The sequence below is a fragment of the Sturnus vulgaris genome, chromosome 23 (assembly GCF_052056855.1).
Source record: "Sturnus vulgaris isolate bStuVul1 chromosome 23, bStuVul1.hap1, whole genome shotgun sequence".
Classification (NCBI taxonomy): Eukaryota; Metazoa; Chordata; class Aves; order Passeriformes; family Sturnidae; genus Sturnus; species Sturnus vulgaris.
Genome location: NC_142265.1, coordinates 3,841,775 through 3,857,677, shown reverse-complemented (window position 1 = coordinate 3,857,677; position 15,903 = coordinate 3,841,775). Strand labels below are relative to the sequence as shown.

Here is a 15,903-nt window from a genome sequence, read left to right as displayed (position 1 = left end):
TTGCCAAGGAACTGCTTGTCCTCAGCTGCCCGAGAGCTGAAATCAGTTACAAAAAACCCATTTGCAGCTTTAGCCCTTTGCTTCCTTGCCCCCTCAAGGGGCACATCCTGCCCTTTCCAAACCCACTCCAACACCCTGAATTAGGGCTGCAGCACCTTCCCCTGACGCAAGTGGATGTTAATAAACAGCATCAGCCACCACGGATCCCTCAGTGAATGATTCTCCAGGGGGAACTGAGGAGCAGTCCCTGGCTCTGTGCCTCTGTGCTACCTCTGGACTGGGGGTGGGTTTGCTTTGTGCCCAATGAGATGGGAACAGGGAAAAGAAATGATCCGGCACACTCGGCCACCCATCCTTCCTGCCATGGTTAATATTGGAGAGGGCGGCCAGCAAGGAGTAAATATTAATGACAGGGTAAGGAGTAACCTCTGCCCAGGACCACAGGCACTTTTGGGAAAACCCATCTTGCTCCCGTCACTCCTGCAAAGGCCTGCAGATTTTTTTACTAGAAAAATGCTCCTTCCTTTCAGGGGTAGAGGCTATGGGAGCCTGGGTCAGTTACAAAGTTGTGGGGGTTTTACTGGAAGAGAGGTCCTCACACAGAAAAGGTGCAGGGAACAATAAATATCTGTCTGTGGAAGGTGATCCAAGTGGCAGGGGCTGGCAGAAGCCCTAGGGAAAGGTTAGAAATTCTCCCTTAAGAGATACTGACCCCTGGCACCTCATTTCTCCTTTCACACTTCAAATGAGACAAACAATCTTTCAAAACAGTTTATTCCACAGTCAAATGCTGGAATGCAAGTGCCTGCCATAAACCAACCCCGCAGAGCAATTGTCTCGTTTACCTCGGCCATCGCCCTGGCCAACTGCACACCTGGAGCAGAGTGGGAGAGGCACAGCACAAACCGGGAGAGCAAAGGTGACACTGTCCTGGCAGCTGGCGTGGAGGGGCAGGCAGGACACGGCACAGCCCCACTCCCTGCTCACCCCAGTCCCTGGGACACGGAGCTGCCTCGCTCACAGGCGCTTCCCCACCCGAGCACAGAGAGCAGCCAGGTCCTGCAGAGGCCGTGTGGCTGCATGGCCGTAGGAGGAGATCACCGAGTGCAGCACCTGGCTGTAGGCTGAGCAGGATGGAGACACAGAAACACTGTCAGGGCACCAGAGCTGCCTTATGGCCCGAAACTGGGCTTGGCTTTAGCCTTTCACCAGAGCAGAGAGAGAGCAATTGGGGCTTAAGGTAAATCGACATGCCCGTAGTTTTCCACACACTCGTTTGCACACTCTGCACACTCCCAAACATAAAGCAGTACACAAGCCAAAGATTATTTTATGAACCCAAATGTCTCTATTTTCCCTCCCAGATGACTCCCAGTTGCCCAGCCAGGTATTTTCCCAAGCTGTGCTCAAGGTCAGAGCACTCCATCACCTAAGGAAGGCCCTTTCCCCACCTTTGTGCATCCTCCAGCAGAAGATTCAGCATTTAAGGCAGAGGGCTTTGTGTCCCTAATGAGATACTTTGCAGCATTTTCCTCATGCTTGTGTCCATAGCTACACATGGTTGTGTCAGAGCTGTATTTTTTAATACATTGTAGGGGCTGGTGCCTTGCTGAGGATGCCACTACATTCCCTAAGGGACAGAGGTTGGATCAAGCAGCAAAGCCCCTGACTTGCTCTCTCCAGAGCATATTTGGAGGAGCATCTCTGCACAGGAGCATGGAAACACCTAACCTGGTTTGATTTCTCCCTCTGTAATCAGGCCCAGGTGCCTCCTCTCTGAAAGCAGGAGCTCCTACCTTTGTGGTTTTTGTAGAAGACGCAGTTATTGGCACAGGTATCCGGGTGGGAATCCCAGAAATCAGACCCACAGGAACACAGTGGGGGCAAGTCGATGTTACAGAATTTGACTTTCTCCCTCATCTGGGCTCTCAGAGCTTCAACATACCTGCAAGGGATCAAACATTCACCTCTGCCAGTGACACCTGGCTCTGCACAAGGAGTGCAGACTGGCTGTACCTCATGTGCTCCTTATCTCGCTGCTGTCTGTCCCTCACTCTCCTCTCCTCCAGCTGGAGGTGGGCCAGAGCTTCCCATGTTCCCTTTCCTGGGGAGGGCTCTCGCTGCTCAGCCATGTCTCGCATCCTCTGCTCCTCTGCCCGGCGCTCATTCTCCTTCTGCCTCTTAATCCTGCAGGAAAACACACTTAGAGAAGGAGCTTCCCGCTCCCAGCCTCCATTCCTGGCAGTGAGGTCAGGGCACAGGAATCTGGGTGATGCTGCTGCTTTCAAAGGCAAAAGTAATTCTGCACTAATCACAGTATTAAATATAAATAAATATAAACAAATACATTGGCTTTAAACACAGAATGGTCAAAAAATTTTCCCAAGTCTCCGTTCTTCCCCTCATATGACAACACCAGCCTGTGAATGCTCTCCTGCCCTCAAACTCTTCCTGCCTGCCTTTCTCACTATCATGGACTTCCTCTTCCAGCTCTTTCCTGCATCACCTCCACATGTGCTCCTGCCACCCACAGCTCCCCAAAGCTGCACTTCTGTCCTTAAACAAAGCATGTAGGCTGGGCTCTTTAATAATCCCCAGAAAGGACCAACACCTTGGCTTCCCAGCTTCCCCACTTCCCACTGTTTCTGATTATGAGGCAGCTTGGATCCTTCTGTAGCACTTCCAGGACAGGGAAGTGTGACAGGTACAGCAGAGACATTCCAAGGATCCCACTTTACTCCAAAAGATGTACTTTTATCCAAATTTTCCTCTATTTCCTCAGTTTCCCTTGCACCTACACAGCCCTCCAGCCCTTTAGTGGGACCTGGGTTGTGTCATTCACAAACACACTCCCCTGACAAGCAGCAATTGCAAAGCACTAAGACTTTACACCAAAGTATCTGACATTTTATTCTCAAATGCAATAATGTGTCCCGGACAACTCCTTGCCAGAGGGCATAAAAAACAAAATCAAGGCTGGGAAGAAGCCAGGACAAGACATTTTGGACCTTACTTCATGTAGGGGGTCAAATCTTTGCATCCAGAACGAAAGTGCTGAAGTTGAACTTCTCTGATTGAGTTATGAACTCAGAAATGTTTTTTAAATGACATGTAGAACCTTAAGTACAGCACTATAAATCTGCTCCAGAAACTGAGATCAAGGCCAGCTCGGGGCTTTACACCCTGTAATTACAAACCCAACTCTTCTCTGCATACATTTCGAGGGAAAAATAATAATAAAAAGGTATCACACTAACTAGGAAGTTCCTGGGCCCTTGCCAGCATTCACAGGGTAGGACCAGCTCTCCCAAGTGCTATTGGAATGTCAGGATGTGGCTCATGGAACACTGCTTTAGACTTTCCCAAAAAATGCCCATGAAAATCCTGCCCTCTGCTGCCTGTCCCAGACCTCCAAAGCCTGATCACAGAACAGCCAGGATGGTTAAATTTAGGTCAGTTCATTCAAAGGAAAGCCAGGGAAAAAACAAACCTATTTTTCCTGTTTTGATGTGAATTTGCAGAGCTTCTCCTTAGTGAACCCCTTCACCAGAGAAGCTGAGAAAACTTCACCACAACTGATACTTTTACACAGATACCAAGTTGTTCAACTTGGGAACAAATGCCTGGAAATCATTTTATTACACTGTGTAAGTTTTTATGGCTGTGAGGGTGAAGGGTTTGGTACTAAAAATGCCAGGGAAAGTCACAGCTTAGCACAATAACATGACCCACCCCAAAGTTTCTAGATTCCCAGAGTCATGGTTTGAGAAGCTGCACCTCTCCCAGCACCATGATCTGGCTCCTAACTCCTAAATAAGCTGTACAGGGACTTCAAAACTAGAGAGAGAAGTGCTAAAGGACTCCACACAGCCTAAGGGTCTCTGCTGGGGGGTTGGCAGTGTAAATCCCACCCCTGGGGCATTACCCATCAGTGCCTGCTTTACACCAGACAAACCCACAGGACTTTTCCGACTTTTTGAAGGACTCTGATGGAGGAGGTGACCCCAGCACCTGCACAGACTCACTGGGCACCTCTCTGCTGCCTCTCTCGCTGCCGCTGCTGTTCCCTCACTCGCTGCCGCTCCAGGGCCATGAAGAGGCGCCGGCACCGCAGGAACTCGTTCTGCCGCTTGGGACAAGAAGAGAGAGACATTTGGGAAGCATGTCTGGGATAAATATCGAGCAATGTCAGTGCTCAGCTGTACATGTGGTGTTTGCACCGCTTAATTAGTGGATCGTCTGCAGTTTTCTTTTGTCTTTAATCGGAGTCAGGATTAAAAACACAAAGGAGATGAATTTTCTTGTGTTCGGGCTTGGTTGTTTATTAAAGCTTATCTAAAGTGCAGAGAGTTCTGCAACACTTCCAGCTACCAGCTAAAAGTGAGCAAAATGGAGGTGAATTTAGCTGGTTACAAGGTCTCTTAAAACTAAACAGTCCAATAAAAAATTAACACCTATATTATTTACACTTTTGACCCAATAACCAAAGCCCTGTGACCTGCAGTGCAACACTGTCTAACCAGAAACTACTACCTGAAATCATGGAAAAAAAAGAAAGAAGAACACCAAAAGAAACAACACCCAAAATTCTCCATCTTGTCCCCATATCTATTACTAGATTATAAAAACCTCGAATTCAAAATCCTTCACCATGTGAAACCACACACTTCTATTTAATTATACACCCATGACTTTAACTCAATCACTCAAGTTTGGAAGCCTCCTCCAAGGCCTCAGGTCAAAAACAGTGTTCTCCAGGGGGTCAGTGCCAGAAAACAAAAAAAGTTCAAAAATCCCAAGTTTCTGGAATCCAACACTCAGCCTAATTTCCGGAGGATGGAACCTCACTCTTTCCCCAAAAAGATCCTCAAACATCTCTGAGTTCCCATGACCCAGGACTGGGAAGCAGGAGAGATGGCACCAAGGTGGAAAAGACCAAATCATCTCAAAGCATTGGAGAGCTTTGTACCAGCATCCCTCCACTGAAGCTGCCTATGGATGGAAGTTCTGCCACCTGGCAAACTCCTCAACTCTCACTTTACTGAGGGGAAAAGAGCCAATTCCAACTTCAGCCCACTTGAATTTGGATCCACCTGCAGTGCACTGGAGCCCTGCATCTCCTCCAAAAGATGACACCAAGCTGGATTCTCTACATGCAGGAGAACCACAGAGGTGGCAAAACCAATGCTGAGACAAATCCAGGGGCCCTGCAGGGAAGAATTCCCATATGGATTCTGAGGGTTTAGTGTCTGGGCTTTGGCTGATCCCACTGATGCAGCAATGGCAGGGAAACCTCCTGGCCAAAGCTGACATCAAAAGCCCTCCTGCTGTGGGGTACAGAGATAGTTTGAGCTCCAAAAGCTTTAATGCATAGATTTTTCTTCATGAATGCCAAAACCTTTGGGCTGAGTTTGCCCACCTCACTCGGTGGAGAGAGCCCAGCATAGCTGGAGATAAAGGAGGAGAAGAAGAGATCACCAGGCTGCCAGTGAAGAAAACCGGATGGAAAAAACCCAGACAGAGGAGAGTGCTGCAAAACCAGTTATCTTGGATGGATCAGAGCCAAGGAGATTAGAAGCAAAGGGAAAAGCAGGGTTAGGAGGAGCAGCCTGAGAAGCCCCAGCTGTTGTTACACTGTCGAGAAACCACAGCCATATTTGGGATCAACTGGTTAGAAAACACTTGTAAGAAACAAAAACATGCAAATTGTTCAGAGTTTTAAGTTCCAAGCTGCAAGAAAGGTGACAAAAGGAGAGAGAAATGTTCCTCTTCGTGGCAGGAGGAAGCAGGAAAATAAAAGTCATTGGCTTCAGGCAGCCAAGACAAACATCATCACTCTGTATCACCGAGATTAGCACGAGCCAAATTGTCCTGGACAGGCTGTAAGCCCTCACAGTGAAATCATCCACTTGGCCTGCAGGCTGGGCTTGAGGCTATTCCCAAAATCAGAGAAACCTTTATATTCCAGCCTTGCATTTAGACAAGATAAAGTTGGCTTTGTTCTTTCTTTCTTCTCTTCTTTTTTTTAAAGCATTTTTTGACAGCTTCTTGGGCTCTCTGCAACTACAGCAAGCACCCCTTGGTTTTGCCAGGCAGAATGAAAGGAGCCTGTTTCTCCTTCAAACTTCTGGTGTCACTGAGATCCCAGATTTTGCAGGAGTTGATAACAATTGCACTTAGTCGTGACAGATTTAAAAAAATAACCTGGTAGCTTTGCCCAAGACCTAAACACCATGGAAGCTGACAAAGTAAACCCAGTAGGGGTTTCATGCATCAAAGCTCCTCTGAGGCTTCTTATTTGAGCCAGCAGCATTCCCAACACCCAATCCCTTTCAAAGAAAACCACAAGGGCTTGGCTCCCCTGGACAGACCTGCTTCCTGGTTTCCTCTTGGTCAACACCAGCCCAGAGTTTGAGGGGAGGTTGGTATTCACTGTGTGGCCTCCCAGGAGGCCCAGGCAGGCTCAAGTCCTTCACTGACCCATCACAGACCTGAGACACAATGGAAGGCAGCAGCATCAGCATCACCACAGTTCTTTCTCATCTTCCCCCAGCAAAATGCTCTTCACTGGAGGCAGAGCCTCTGTGTGATACCTCCAAACCTCATTGGGATGACCCACCTTGGAAATGGGCTTTATCTGGTGCTCAGGAGGGATGTGCCACATCTGAGCACCAAAGCTTTGTCAAAACATCTCTATAGATATGCTTTGAGGAAGGTTCTGGATTAGTTTAAATATGGATGCACATCTCCCCATCCTGAACTTTTATTATGAGCTTCTTGAAGTGTGAAAAAAATAACTAAATGTAAGGTGAATTCCACAACCAACATCTCCCAAAACCTCAGCGTAAACCTCAGCATAAACTTCCTGTGTGCCAATCTGCCCAGCCAGGATTTCTGCAGCAAGCTGGACTAATCCCCAGCCAAGGTTGGGCACACACTGCCACAGCCACAAAGCCTTTGCCAACCACCCCAGGTAATCAGGATGAACCACTTCCACCTCCCAGATGCTCAGAAAAAGCTGGCTGAAAACAAAAGAGAAAAGATAAGTACATCAAGTCCTACTCAACCCCTACAGGCACAGGGATTGCGACAGCCATCTCCTTCACCTGATACAAAGCTTTTTTTATTTTTTTTTCCCCTTTCAAGGAGGTTTCTGACTGATTTGATCTCTTCCACCCTCGGGTCTTTCGGAGTGGTCTGAGCATGGCTCTGGGTACGATGTGACTGCATGCCCTCGGTTTCAGCTTTCACCTGGGCAGCTGCCAAGTGGCATCACAAGCAGGCAGGAATCCAAGGCCACAACTGTACATGAAAGCAGGGAATGGCAGTGCCGACCTCACTGAGCTCCAGTACTGCTCCCAAGCCCGCTCTGAGGACAGCAGGCTTAAGAGTTAAGCAGGCCTGAGGAAGCAACTGCTCTACTCCAAGAGCAGCCTCTTCCAGACACCAAAATAAATCTAATGATCCAAACCTGTTAAGACCAACTTTGCACGAGTCTTACTTTTTTCAATTCAATCTTGATGTAGAAGTCATCATGCTGCCCAGTGCCATTTGCAGCTGTGCCCTGCTCCAGCAGCTCAGCAGGCAGATCGTGGTGTCCTGCCAGCAGCAGCTCCTCACTCTCCTCCATGGGCACTGCAGCTCCCAGGCAAGGGTCTGGTTTCTGGAGAAGGAGGACATGGGTGTAAACATGGAATAGAAATCTGGCTGCTTTGGTGCCAAGGGAAAACTGAACACCCTTGGAGCAGCTTTAACACACACGAGGCTGTGTGTGCTGTCACTTGGATGTGATCTGGCAGCACCATGTGTTCAGCAGCACCATGGGCCACCAGAGCTGGGAAACAGGAATGTAGCAGGGTGGCTGTGACTGTGCCCTCCTCAGCTGCAGAAGCAGTGGGACAGACGTGTGGGGTGAGGGGAAGGCAAGGCAAAAACCTCTCCAGGCACTATTTCACAGTGGCAAGGAGCTGGGATCTCTGAGTGACACCAAGTACTCCTTCAGATGGGAAGTGGGCAGGCTCCCCAGTGGCAATCCACAATATTTTGAGAGGCAACAGATTGTTTCCTACAAACTAAAGAATCAAAATGCCAGAAGCAAGCTTGAAGCCAGGATAGATTTTTTTTGTCTTGCTTTCTTTTTATCCTTCAGCATGGCGGGAAGGGAAGCACAGGACTGCTGACAGGGAAAGGATGGATCAGCAGGAGAACAGGTGATGCCAAGAATTCCTTGATATGGCTCTGCTGCTGTTTGGGAAGGACAGAGAATAGTGTGGAGTCATTCTGAACATGGAATTATTTGATAGGCACAGGAATTACTCCATCAACCCCATTATGACAGAAACATGACAGAAGAGCTGCTTTGGTAAGGAAAAGGGAACAGAGGGGAAGGGTTATTGCTTTGCAAGGTTGCTCTGGAGCACTGAAGGTAGAAGGACATAAAACTGTGGAAAAACACCACCAACTTGGTGGAATAAGACACTGGGGAAAAGAATTTGGGTGCTGGGGAGCTACAGCTGTCCACCAAAGCCTGAAGGCAAAGACTCAGTAACTGGACAGGTCATTTCCAGGCAATTACCATTCCAGTATCTGCTTGGGAAAGCAGACAATTAACTCTTTGGATGCTTTTAACCTGAAAAGAAATCTTGGGAGGAGGGAAAGAGCAACAATTTTAGGAATGGATTATTGATCACAGGGAATGCAACACTTTACAGGGAGAAAGGAAAAAGAATAAAAATGCAGAAAACAGGACTGAAGGAAAAATTAAAAACAACATTTCAGCCAAAGACTTGCTTTGACTTAGCAGCAGCAGGGAGAAAAATGCTGGGAATATTTTTGGGAAGAAAAAGTCAAGTTATTCCCAAAGCTGAAGTTTTTAAGGAGGATGGACCTGCCCTGGGCTGCTGCCAGGAGCAGCAGCAAAGGTGCAAACAGCTCCCTGAAATCTGTGGAGGTCCAGATTACTGGAAACAGTACAAGGAGTGTCTTTCTTTATTTAAAGGAGAGGAGGAAAAGGAAACACCAAACAGAAGATTTTAGCCTCAAGAGTTTACCTGTGACTTTTGAAAAAACAAGAGGAAATCACCTTGCAAACTGCTGCCTGTAAGCCACAAGAAAACAAGATAAGCAGCAAGCAGCATAAATTTGCCAAGAGCAAGTCAGGTCAGGCTAAGCTGAATGTCTCCTACAAAAGAAGGAAGAGGCCTCAGGCAAAGAGCAGCAGAAGACTCTGGGGTTCAGCTGAGCTCTTGACTTGACCTAATAAAACTGGGGTAAAGCAAAACCTGTTAGATGGAATTCTGATGTGGGATGCACAAAACTGATTAAAAATATGGCCCAGATTTGGTCTCAGGAGTTCACTGCACAGAAATAGGGTAAGAACTAGGTGGGCTCTTGATTTCATTATCAGCCTGGATGAAGGAAGGAAGAAAGAAGTATCTTGATTGAGCTACTGACCCTCACTTGCATAAGTATTGGGTGAAAAACCCTTGGGTTCAAACGGAAGAAATGGGCTGGAATGCAAAGCACAAGGAAATCCAGGGAGTACAAAAGCAGAGGCAGCACCACCGAGGGGGTTAAGCCCATGGTTATGTCTGTGGCAGCCTTTGCACCTCAAGAGAAGGGAACACACTGCTGTCCTGCCAGGCTGGGAACGAGCCAAACCTTCATACAGGGAGAGATTCAGATTAATATGGGAGCTTTTTCTCCTCATATATCATGGAGTAATAAAACAGAGCAATATAATAAATCAATATATTCCTCCCAGAATAAATCAGTGAAGCTCTTAAACTTCCTTATGTGGATTAACTGCAGCTGCAGTGAAGCTGGGATGGGAGGATAGTCCCAAAACCTTCCCAGTGTTTCTCACTGCTGTGGATGACTTGCCCAGGACTCCCACGGATCTCCTGTAACCCTCTGGCTCAACTGGGAAGTGGCTTTATTATTTATGTAAGGGCATGAATCAACTCATCTTGCTGAATGCATTAATGGTTCGAACAAGAAGGATGTTTGCTATTAGAAACAGGTGACAAGTTTTTTGAGACCATAATTATTATGCTTCTCTGAGTCCTATTTGCAGAGCTAACTGACTTCATCAGAAATCCAAGAGTACAAATAAGAGGAAGAGCCAGATCAGTACTTTTATAAAAGATAGTTTCTAGATAATCAGCAAACATCTATTTCACCTTTGGTGAAGCTGAGAAAGAGAAGGGAATGAAGATTTACAGGATGGGCAGGAAACTGGCTCCAGAGGCAATACGTCAAAACACCAGGCTGGGCTGCTCCTGGTGCTCTCCAAAGTCCAGCAGTTTAAGAAAGGTCTTGGCATAGAGACCGGGAAAATAGTCACAACACAAAGGTGTTCTTGAGAACCGAAGCAAGATGAAATTCAGCAGAACTAAAGGTGGCACTGACCTCCTTCCATGCACTGCTTTGAGGAAAGCAGCTGCATGCCAACCATTCTCTAGCAGAAGCCAGCCCCAGGTGAGGATCCAGATCTTTTCCACCCACACAAAATAAGGGATTGATGCAATGGAAAGAGATGTTGAGGCTTGAAGAAATAAAGGCACCTTAAGGGAAGGCTGGTCATCACATTCCTCCCAGATACCCAGATCACAATCTCAACCTTTAAAATTCTTTTTTGCATTCTTGAGTTCATCTCAAATATTTTCACACATTTTATCCTGCTGCCTTCTCTGAGGTGGTGTATCAGGAAAGCACAGTTTATTTCATTCCTGCTGGAGAAATTTCCTGAATTACGCTTTGGATTTGCTAATTAGAGCCAAACCTTCAGCAGTTTGCAAGGTGATTTCTCTGCCCTCAGCCCAGACAGCCGTCACTCACCTCCTGCCTCCACAGGGCGCTGCGGGACGCCAGCCTGCGCCGCACCTGCTGCACTGCCCTGCTGAGCTGCACCCAGGGGACAGGCAAAGAAAACACAGGACAAGTTCAGCTGCACGGAGACATCTCCCAGTCAGTCTGCTCCAGCCAGGGAGCTCCATCAAGGCAGCACGACCCAACACACAATCAGTCAAGGGTTTTGCAGAGCCGCCCCAAGGTACCGAAATCCTGATCCAGGCAATTCATCTGTTCCCAAAACATCTTGCTGAGATGCCAGATCCCAAATTTTCTTGTTTGGTATCCAGCCAGAAGTGATTTTCCACCCCAAGGTACTTCAACTGGAATGCATCTCATGGTGCTTCAAGTGGAATAACTCCAGCTCCTAGGCGAGCACACAGGCTTTCTAAACCACCAAATGCATTATAAACATCACTAGTTAAAAAAAAAAAAAAAAAAAAAAAAAAAAAAAAAAAAAAAAAAAAAAAAAAAAACTTAAACAGTCCTGAAGGCAGGTTTTCCCAGATTTTGGTCTATACGAGACAAGCTGCAATGAGGTGGCACCACCTAGTGCCACCTCTGCGCCAGGACACGGCTGGGACAACACCGTGCCTGCCAGCAGCCAGACCAGTTCAGCCACAGCATCTGGGACGAGCCACCCAGCTGGATACTCTGAGGAGCACAACAATGTTCGGGGTGACAACGCGAGCTAACGTTTCATTCAGTATCTAAACCCAAATATAAAGGATGTGCTGCAGAAGAAGAAAAGAAAACATGGCCCCGTTCCCCATTTCAAACACTGAGGATCCAAAATGCTGAAGCAGCAATGGAAGTGCAGGAGGGGCAGGGCTCACCTCGGCAGCTTGTTGCTGGAATGGCTCCCCATACTCCTCTTCTGGCTGGGCTGGGCCAGAGCCAGCACTGGGCCCACGGATGATGGGAGCAGGGAGACTCTGGAACAGGCAAGTGTTCCTCCAGGGGGTGGAGTACTGCACAGTAACACAGCTCTCCCTCTCTGCCTGCCAGGAAAAAGCCAGTGGGATCTCCAGTCATGACCTGGGAAGATGTCAGCCATGGGGACATTTCATCACCCTTGGGTGAAGTTTCTTGGGAGGGAGGTTTTGGCTCTCCATGCTGAGAGAATAAAAAGAACCATCAGGCTTTTGGGGCTGAGGGCATTTGCGGGCTTCCCCTTGGAGTTGGCAGTTACATGAGGACATCCCTAGTCAGCCATGGAAACAGCCCAAACACCCCAAGGGTGGCCAAAGCTGGTGACATGTCAGTGCATTCTCTTTTCTGCCACAGTCAGATCCTGGCAAGTCTCCCCAGCACTTGTTTGAGAATAGAAAGAATTCAACACATTCACAGGATAACCCAAAACAAGCCCATGGGGGAAAAGGGAATGTGGAGACAGAGGGAAAGTGTTGTTTGAAAACCATTTGGCTGCTTTGGAAAAGAGATCGGAAAAGAGACAGCACAAACTGTTTTGCTTCAAATGCAGCCAGGACACATCCACATCGTTCCCAGCTCCTGCCTCGCTGTTTTTTAACTCCAGGCAATTCCACAGTGAGTTTCAGAACTCTGTTCTGCTGTTGCCTGAGGGAGCCAGCAATCTTTCCCTGGGGAGGCTTCAAAGCACCTCCAGCACCAGCCAAAGTGTCACATTGACTCAGCCTGCCTGGACACTGTTTGTCACCACAGCGTCCGAAAACTCAAGGGTTTTTCTCGTTAACACCTTGACTTAAGGTGTTGACAGTGTTTGGATTTTTCCCAATTTAGGTTGGGTTTGGAGGAGTTTCTCCTGACAGAGCTCACTTACTGCTTCGTAGGCTTTCTGCAGCTCCTGCCTGCGGCGCATCCTGACCTGCCGGTTCACCCTCTGCCTCACCTCGCCCTGGAATCTCCTCAGGCTGGCTGCCTTCCTCTGCTGCTGCTCCTTCAGCTCCTCCTCCACACGGAATGCTGAGGCCTGGGAGAGGTGGAAGCAGATTTCACCACGTTTTGCCAGACTGTATCCCCGTATTCCCTTTTCTCCCATTCACAGTGACCAGGCAGACAAGCAACACCCAGAGCAAACTCCACGTTTTGTTTCAAAATACGTGGAATAACAGCTTGGACAATATCTACTGGAGTGAGTCTGACTAGAGATACAGAGCATGCACACTTCTGCCTCTGCAACACACAGGGAAGGAAAGAAAAGGAGACCCAAGGAGCAGCTCCCAGCTCCTGCTCCCATGAAAGGATGCTCAAATATCAAAAGCCTGGATCCAAAAGGAACAGACCAGGCCCTCATCCCGTTAATGTTCTCCAAGGCTGGAAGCACACCAGGGAAGCAGCTCACAGAGCACAGCACTGCTCTGGAATATCTTTACTATCTGAAGTGAAAGATTAAGAGCAATGACCTGAAAAACCCAAAAACCCCATTTTATTCTCCTTGCAATTTTGCCAAGCAACTCCGCAACACCACCATGGCTTAAATTAAAACAGCACTGCTCTCCTGGCTGCCAACTCAGCAAGAGAAACCAGAGATTGAAGGGATGGAGCAAAGGGGTGAGGCCAAAGATGAACTTGGAACAGCAGGGTCAGCACAGCCCAACTAAACTCCAACATGGGGAGAGATCCACACTTTTAAGGATGAAATCAAGACACTGCTTCAGGGAACAGTCCATTGCCAGCTCACCCACTGCCCACCTCAGCAGCAACTCTGATGCATGAGGCATTACTATGGATTACTTAGAAGCGTATTAAATAAGTTCAGATAACCCTGGGCAGTTTAATTCACCTCTGGAAACCTCACATGGGGGACCCCAGGAGCATCCAGGCCCCCTGAAGCTGTCAGGAAAAGTCCAGCTCCCCCAGAAGTTTCATAGAGCCAAGATGAAGTCCTGTGCAATACGGAGATGATTGATTTCCATAAATTATCTCAACCTTTCAGGGTTTAAATTACAATATAGAAATGAATCATCTCAGAAGGGCAGGAGCTTCGATAATGTTCAGACATTAATTACAGGGGACTGAACTCATCATCCAATATTTAATGCACTTTTAGTCCTCTTAGAATAACCCTCAAAACAGAAATCCCTGAGATAAGCATACATGAAGATTTCCTTAAGTGTTTCTATCAGGGTACAGTGGAGATTGGCTCCAGACCTTGAAACACTCAGCTTAATTTTTTTTTTTTTTTTAAATCAGCAACACAGAATAAAATCTTGACTCCCTGACATCCTTTAAGGATGAGTGGGAAAGCGAGAAGCAGCAGTAGCTGGGTTCCCCAGCTGATTGATGTCTAAAATTGATTAATTTCTCCTCAAAATCCACAGTTTATTGGAGGGGAATCATCCTAGAGAGATGTTGTGGGCTTGTGCAAAGGGGAGATCAGAGTACATGGACATCACAGAGGTTTCTGACCCTGCTAATCACATTAAAACAAATTATTTTTAGGAGCCGTATTCCTGGCTGCCCTCAGGCTGTGAAAAAGATCACTTTTGGCTCTGACCCTCCCTGGGGGTTTTACTGGCACACTGAAGATGGTGCCCCGGCAGATGGTGCCCTCGGTGCACTCACAAAGGCCGGGCTTTGCTGTCCTGGCGCACTCTCCACCCAGACGCCCACGGGCATCACGCTCTGGTTCCTCTCGGCCAGCACTCGCCATCTGCGCTGCAGGGGTCTCGCCTGGTGCCTCCCCGGGGGCTGCCCGGCCCCCCGGCGCTGCTCCTTCGAGGGGAGCCCCATCCCTGGGGAGGGGGAGCAGAGGTCAGGGTGTCCCCCGAGCCCGCACCCTGCCCCATCTCCTGCCCTCAGCAGCCCAGTGCCCTCCCAGTTCTCCACTGGGACTGCGGCTCGCCACTCTGAGCGGGCGCCCCCAGCCCTTCATGGCTCAATGCCCCCTCTGCCCCCATCACTGCACCCTCTGTCCCCACTGCACCCCAGTTATCCAACCCCACGGCACCCACCTTCAGCTCCCCCTTCCCCGAGGGCCCGCAACCCTTCGTGCTCAAATCTCCCTGCACTCCCCACCCTAAACAGCCCCTCCCCAAACACCTCATCGCCCCCCACCCCAGTGGGACTCGCCCTCCCTCATCTCCTCATCCACCCCAGGGCACTGCTCCACACCCTCGGGCCCATCCTCCCGTATTTCCCCGCCACTCTGAGCCTTCGTTCCCCGCACCCCTCCTCGCCCGGCCCCGAGCCCCGCGGAGCCCCTCAGGCCGCACCAACCGCCACTTCCGCCGCCACCGGCGCTTTGAATCCTGGCGCCACTTCCGCCGCACGGCCACGCCCCGACCACGCCCCCGGGAGGCCAGACCACGCCCCGGGCACACCTCGGCCACGCCCCGGAATCCGAGCCACGCCCCGACCACACCTCGGCCACGCCCACGCGCGCCCTGGCCACGCCCACATCGCCCCGCCTCACCCCAAACCCCGCCCCCTCCTCCATAGCCAACTGCTCGCCACCCCCAGCTCCAGCCCCTCAGGGTTCCGAGGTCCCCGGTTCGAGTCCCGCCCCCGCTGGAAAGGGGGTGGAGGAACTGCGTCTGCCTCAGAGCATCCCCGAAACTGCCCCCTGAGCATCCCTGAGCCACCCCACACAGAGCATCCCCGTGCAAATATCCCAAATATCCTTACAGTGTCTCCCCACAGCATCCCTGACTCTGTCCGAGCATCCCCTTACATTTCCACGCAGCATCCCCTCACAAAACACCTCCCCATAGCGTGACCCCGAAGCATCTCCCTCCCTTGATGTCTCCCCAAAACTCCCTCAAAGTTTCTTTCTATAGCATCCCCTACACCCCTCTCTGTAGCATCTCCCTATAGCGTCCTCCCCAAAAGTCCCCCAAACCCCTCCCCTGTAGCGTCTCCCCATAACGCGTCTCCCCCAGAGCATCTCCCTCCCTCTGGCACAGGATGCTTGGAGGCATCGACCCCTTTTGGGGGCCAGGAGACCTCCGGGAGGGGTGGGCGGTGTCTCACTGGGGTGATGAGCTTGGCAGGCCTCGGGAGGGGGGTGGGAAGCGGCTCCGGGCATCCTGCCTCACATCCCGCTGCCCTATTCAGCGATGCCCGGGGAAC

General features: G+C 49.5%; 1 protein-coding gene across 7 annotated transcripts; it reads right to left on the bottom strand.

The window, feature by feature from the left end:
* Positions 1-758: 758 nt before the first annotated feature.
* Positions 759-15,111, bottom strand: CCDC15 (coiled-coil domain containing 15). 7 transcript variants are annotated; one of them, XM_088177801.1, is made up of 11 exons: positions 15,052-15,111; positions 14,398-14,567; positions 12,653-12,802; positions 11,688-11,852; positions 10,840-10,905; positions 7,502-7,663; positions 6,372-6,491; positions 4,026-4,129; positions 2,017-2,187; positions 1,797-1,945; positions 759-1,124 (listed from the first exon to the last, which is right to left on the bottom strand). In XM_088177801.1, exons 2-11 carry the CDS (start codon positions 14,563-14,565, stop codon positions 1,018-1,020), a joined length of 1,362 nt encoding a protein of 453 aa, XP_088033927.1. In that variant the 5' UTR covers positions 14,566-14,567; positions 15,052-15,111; the 3' UTR covers positions 759-1,017. The 7 variants fall into 7 exon arrangements, with proteins under 7 accessions (XP_088033927.1, XP_088033929.1, XP_088033928.1 ...); XM_088177803.1 differs by having other exon boundaries at positions 15,048-15,110; XM_088177802.1 differs by lacking the exon at positions 15,052-15,111 and adding an exon at positions 15,002-15,046.
* Between the last annotated feature and the right edge of the window lie 792 nt (positions 15,112-15,903).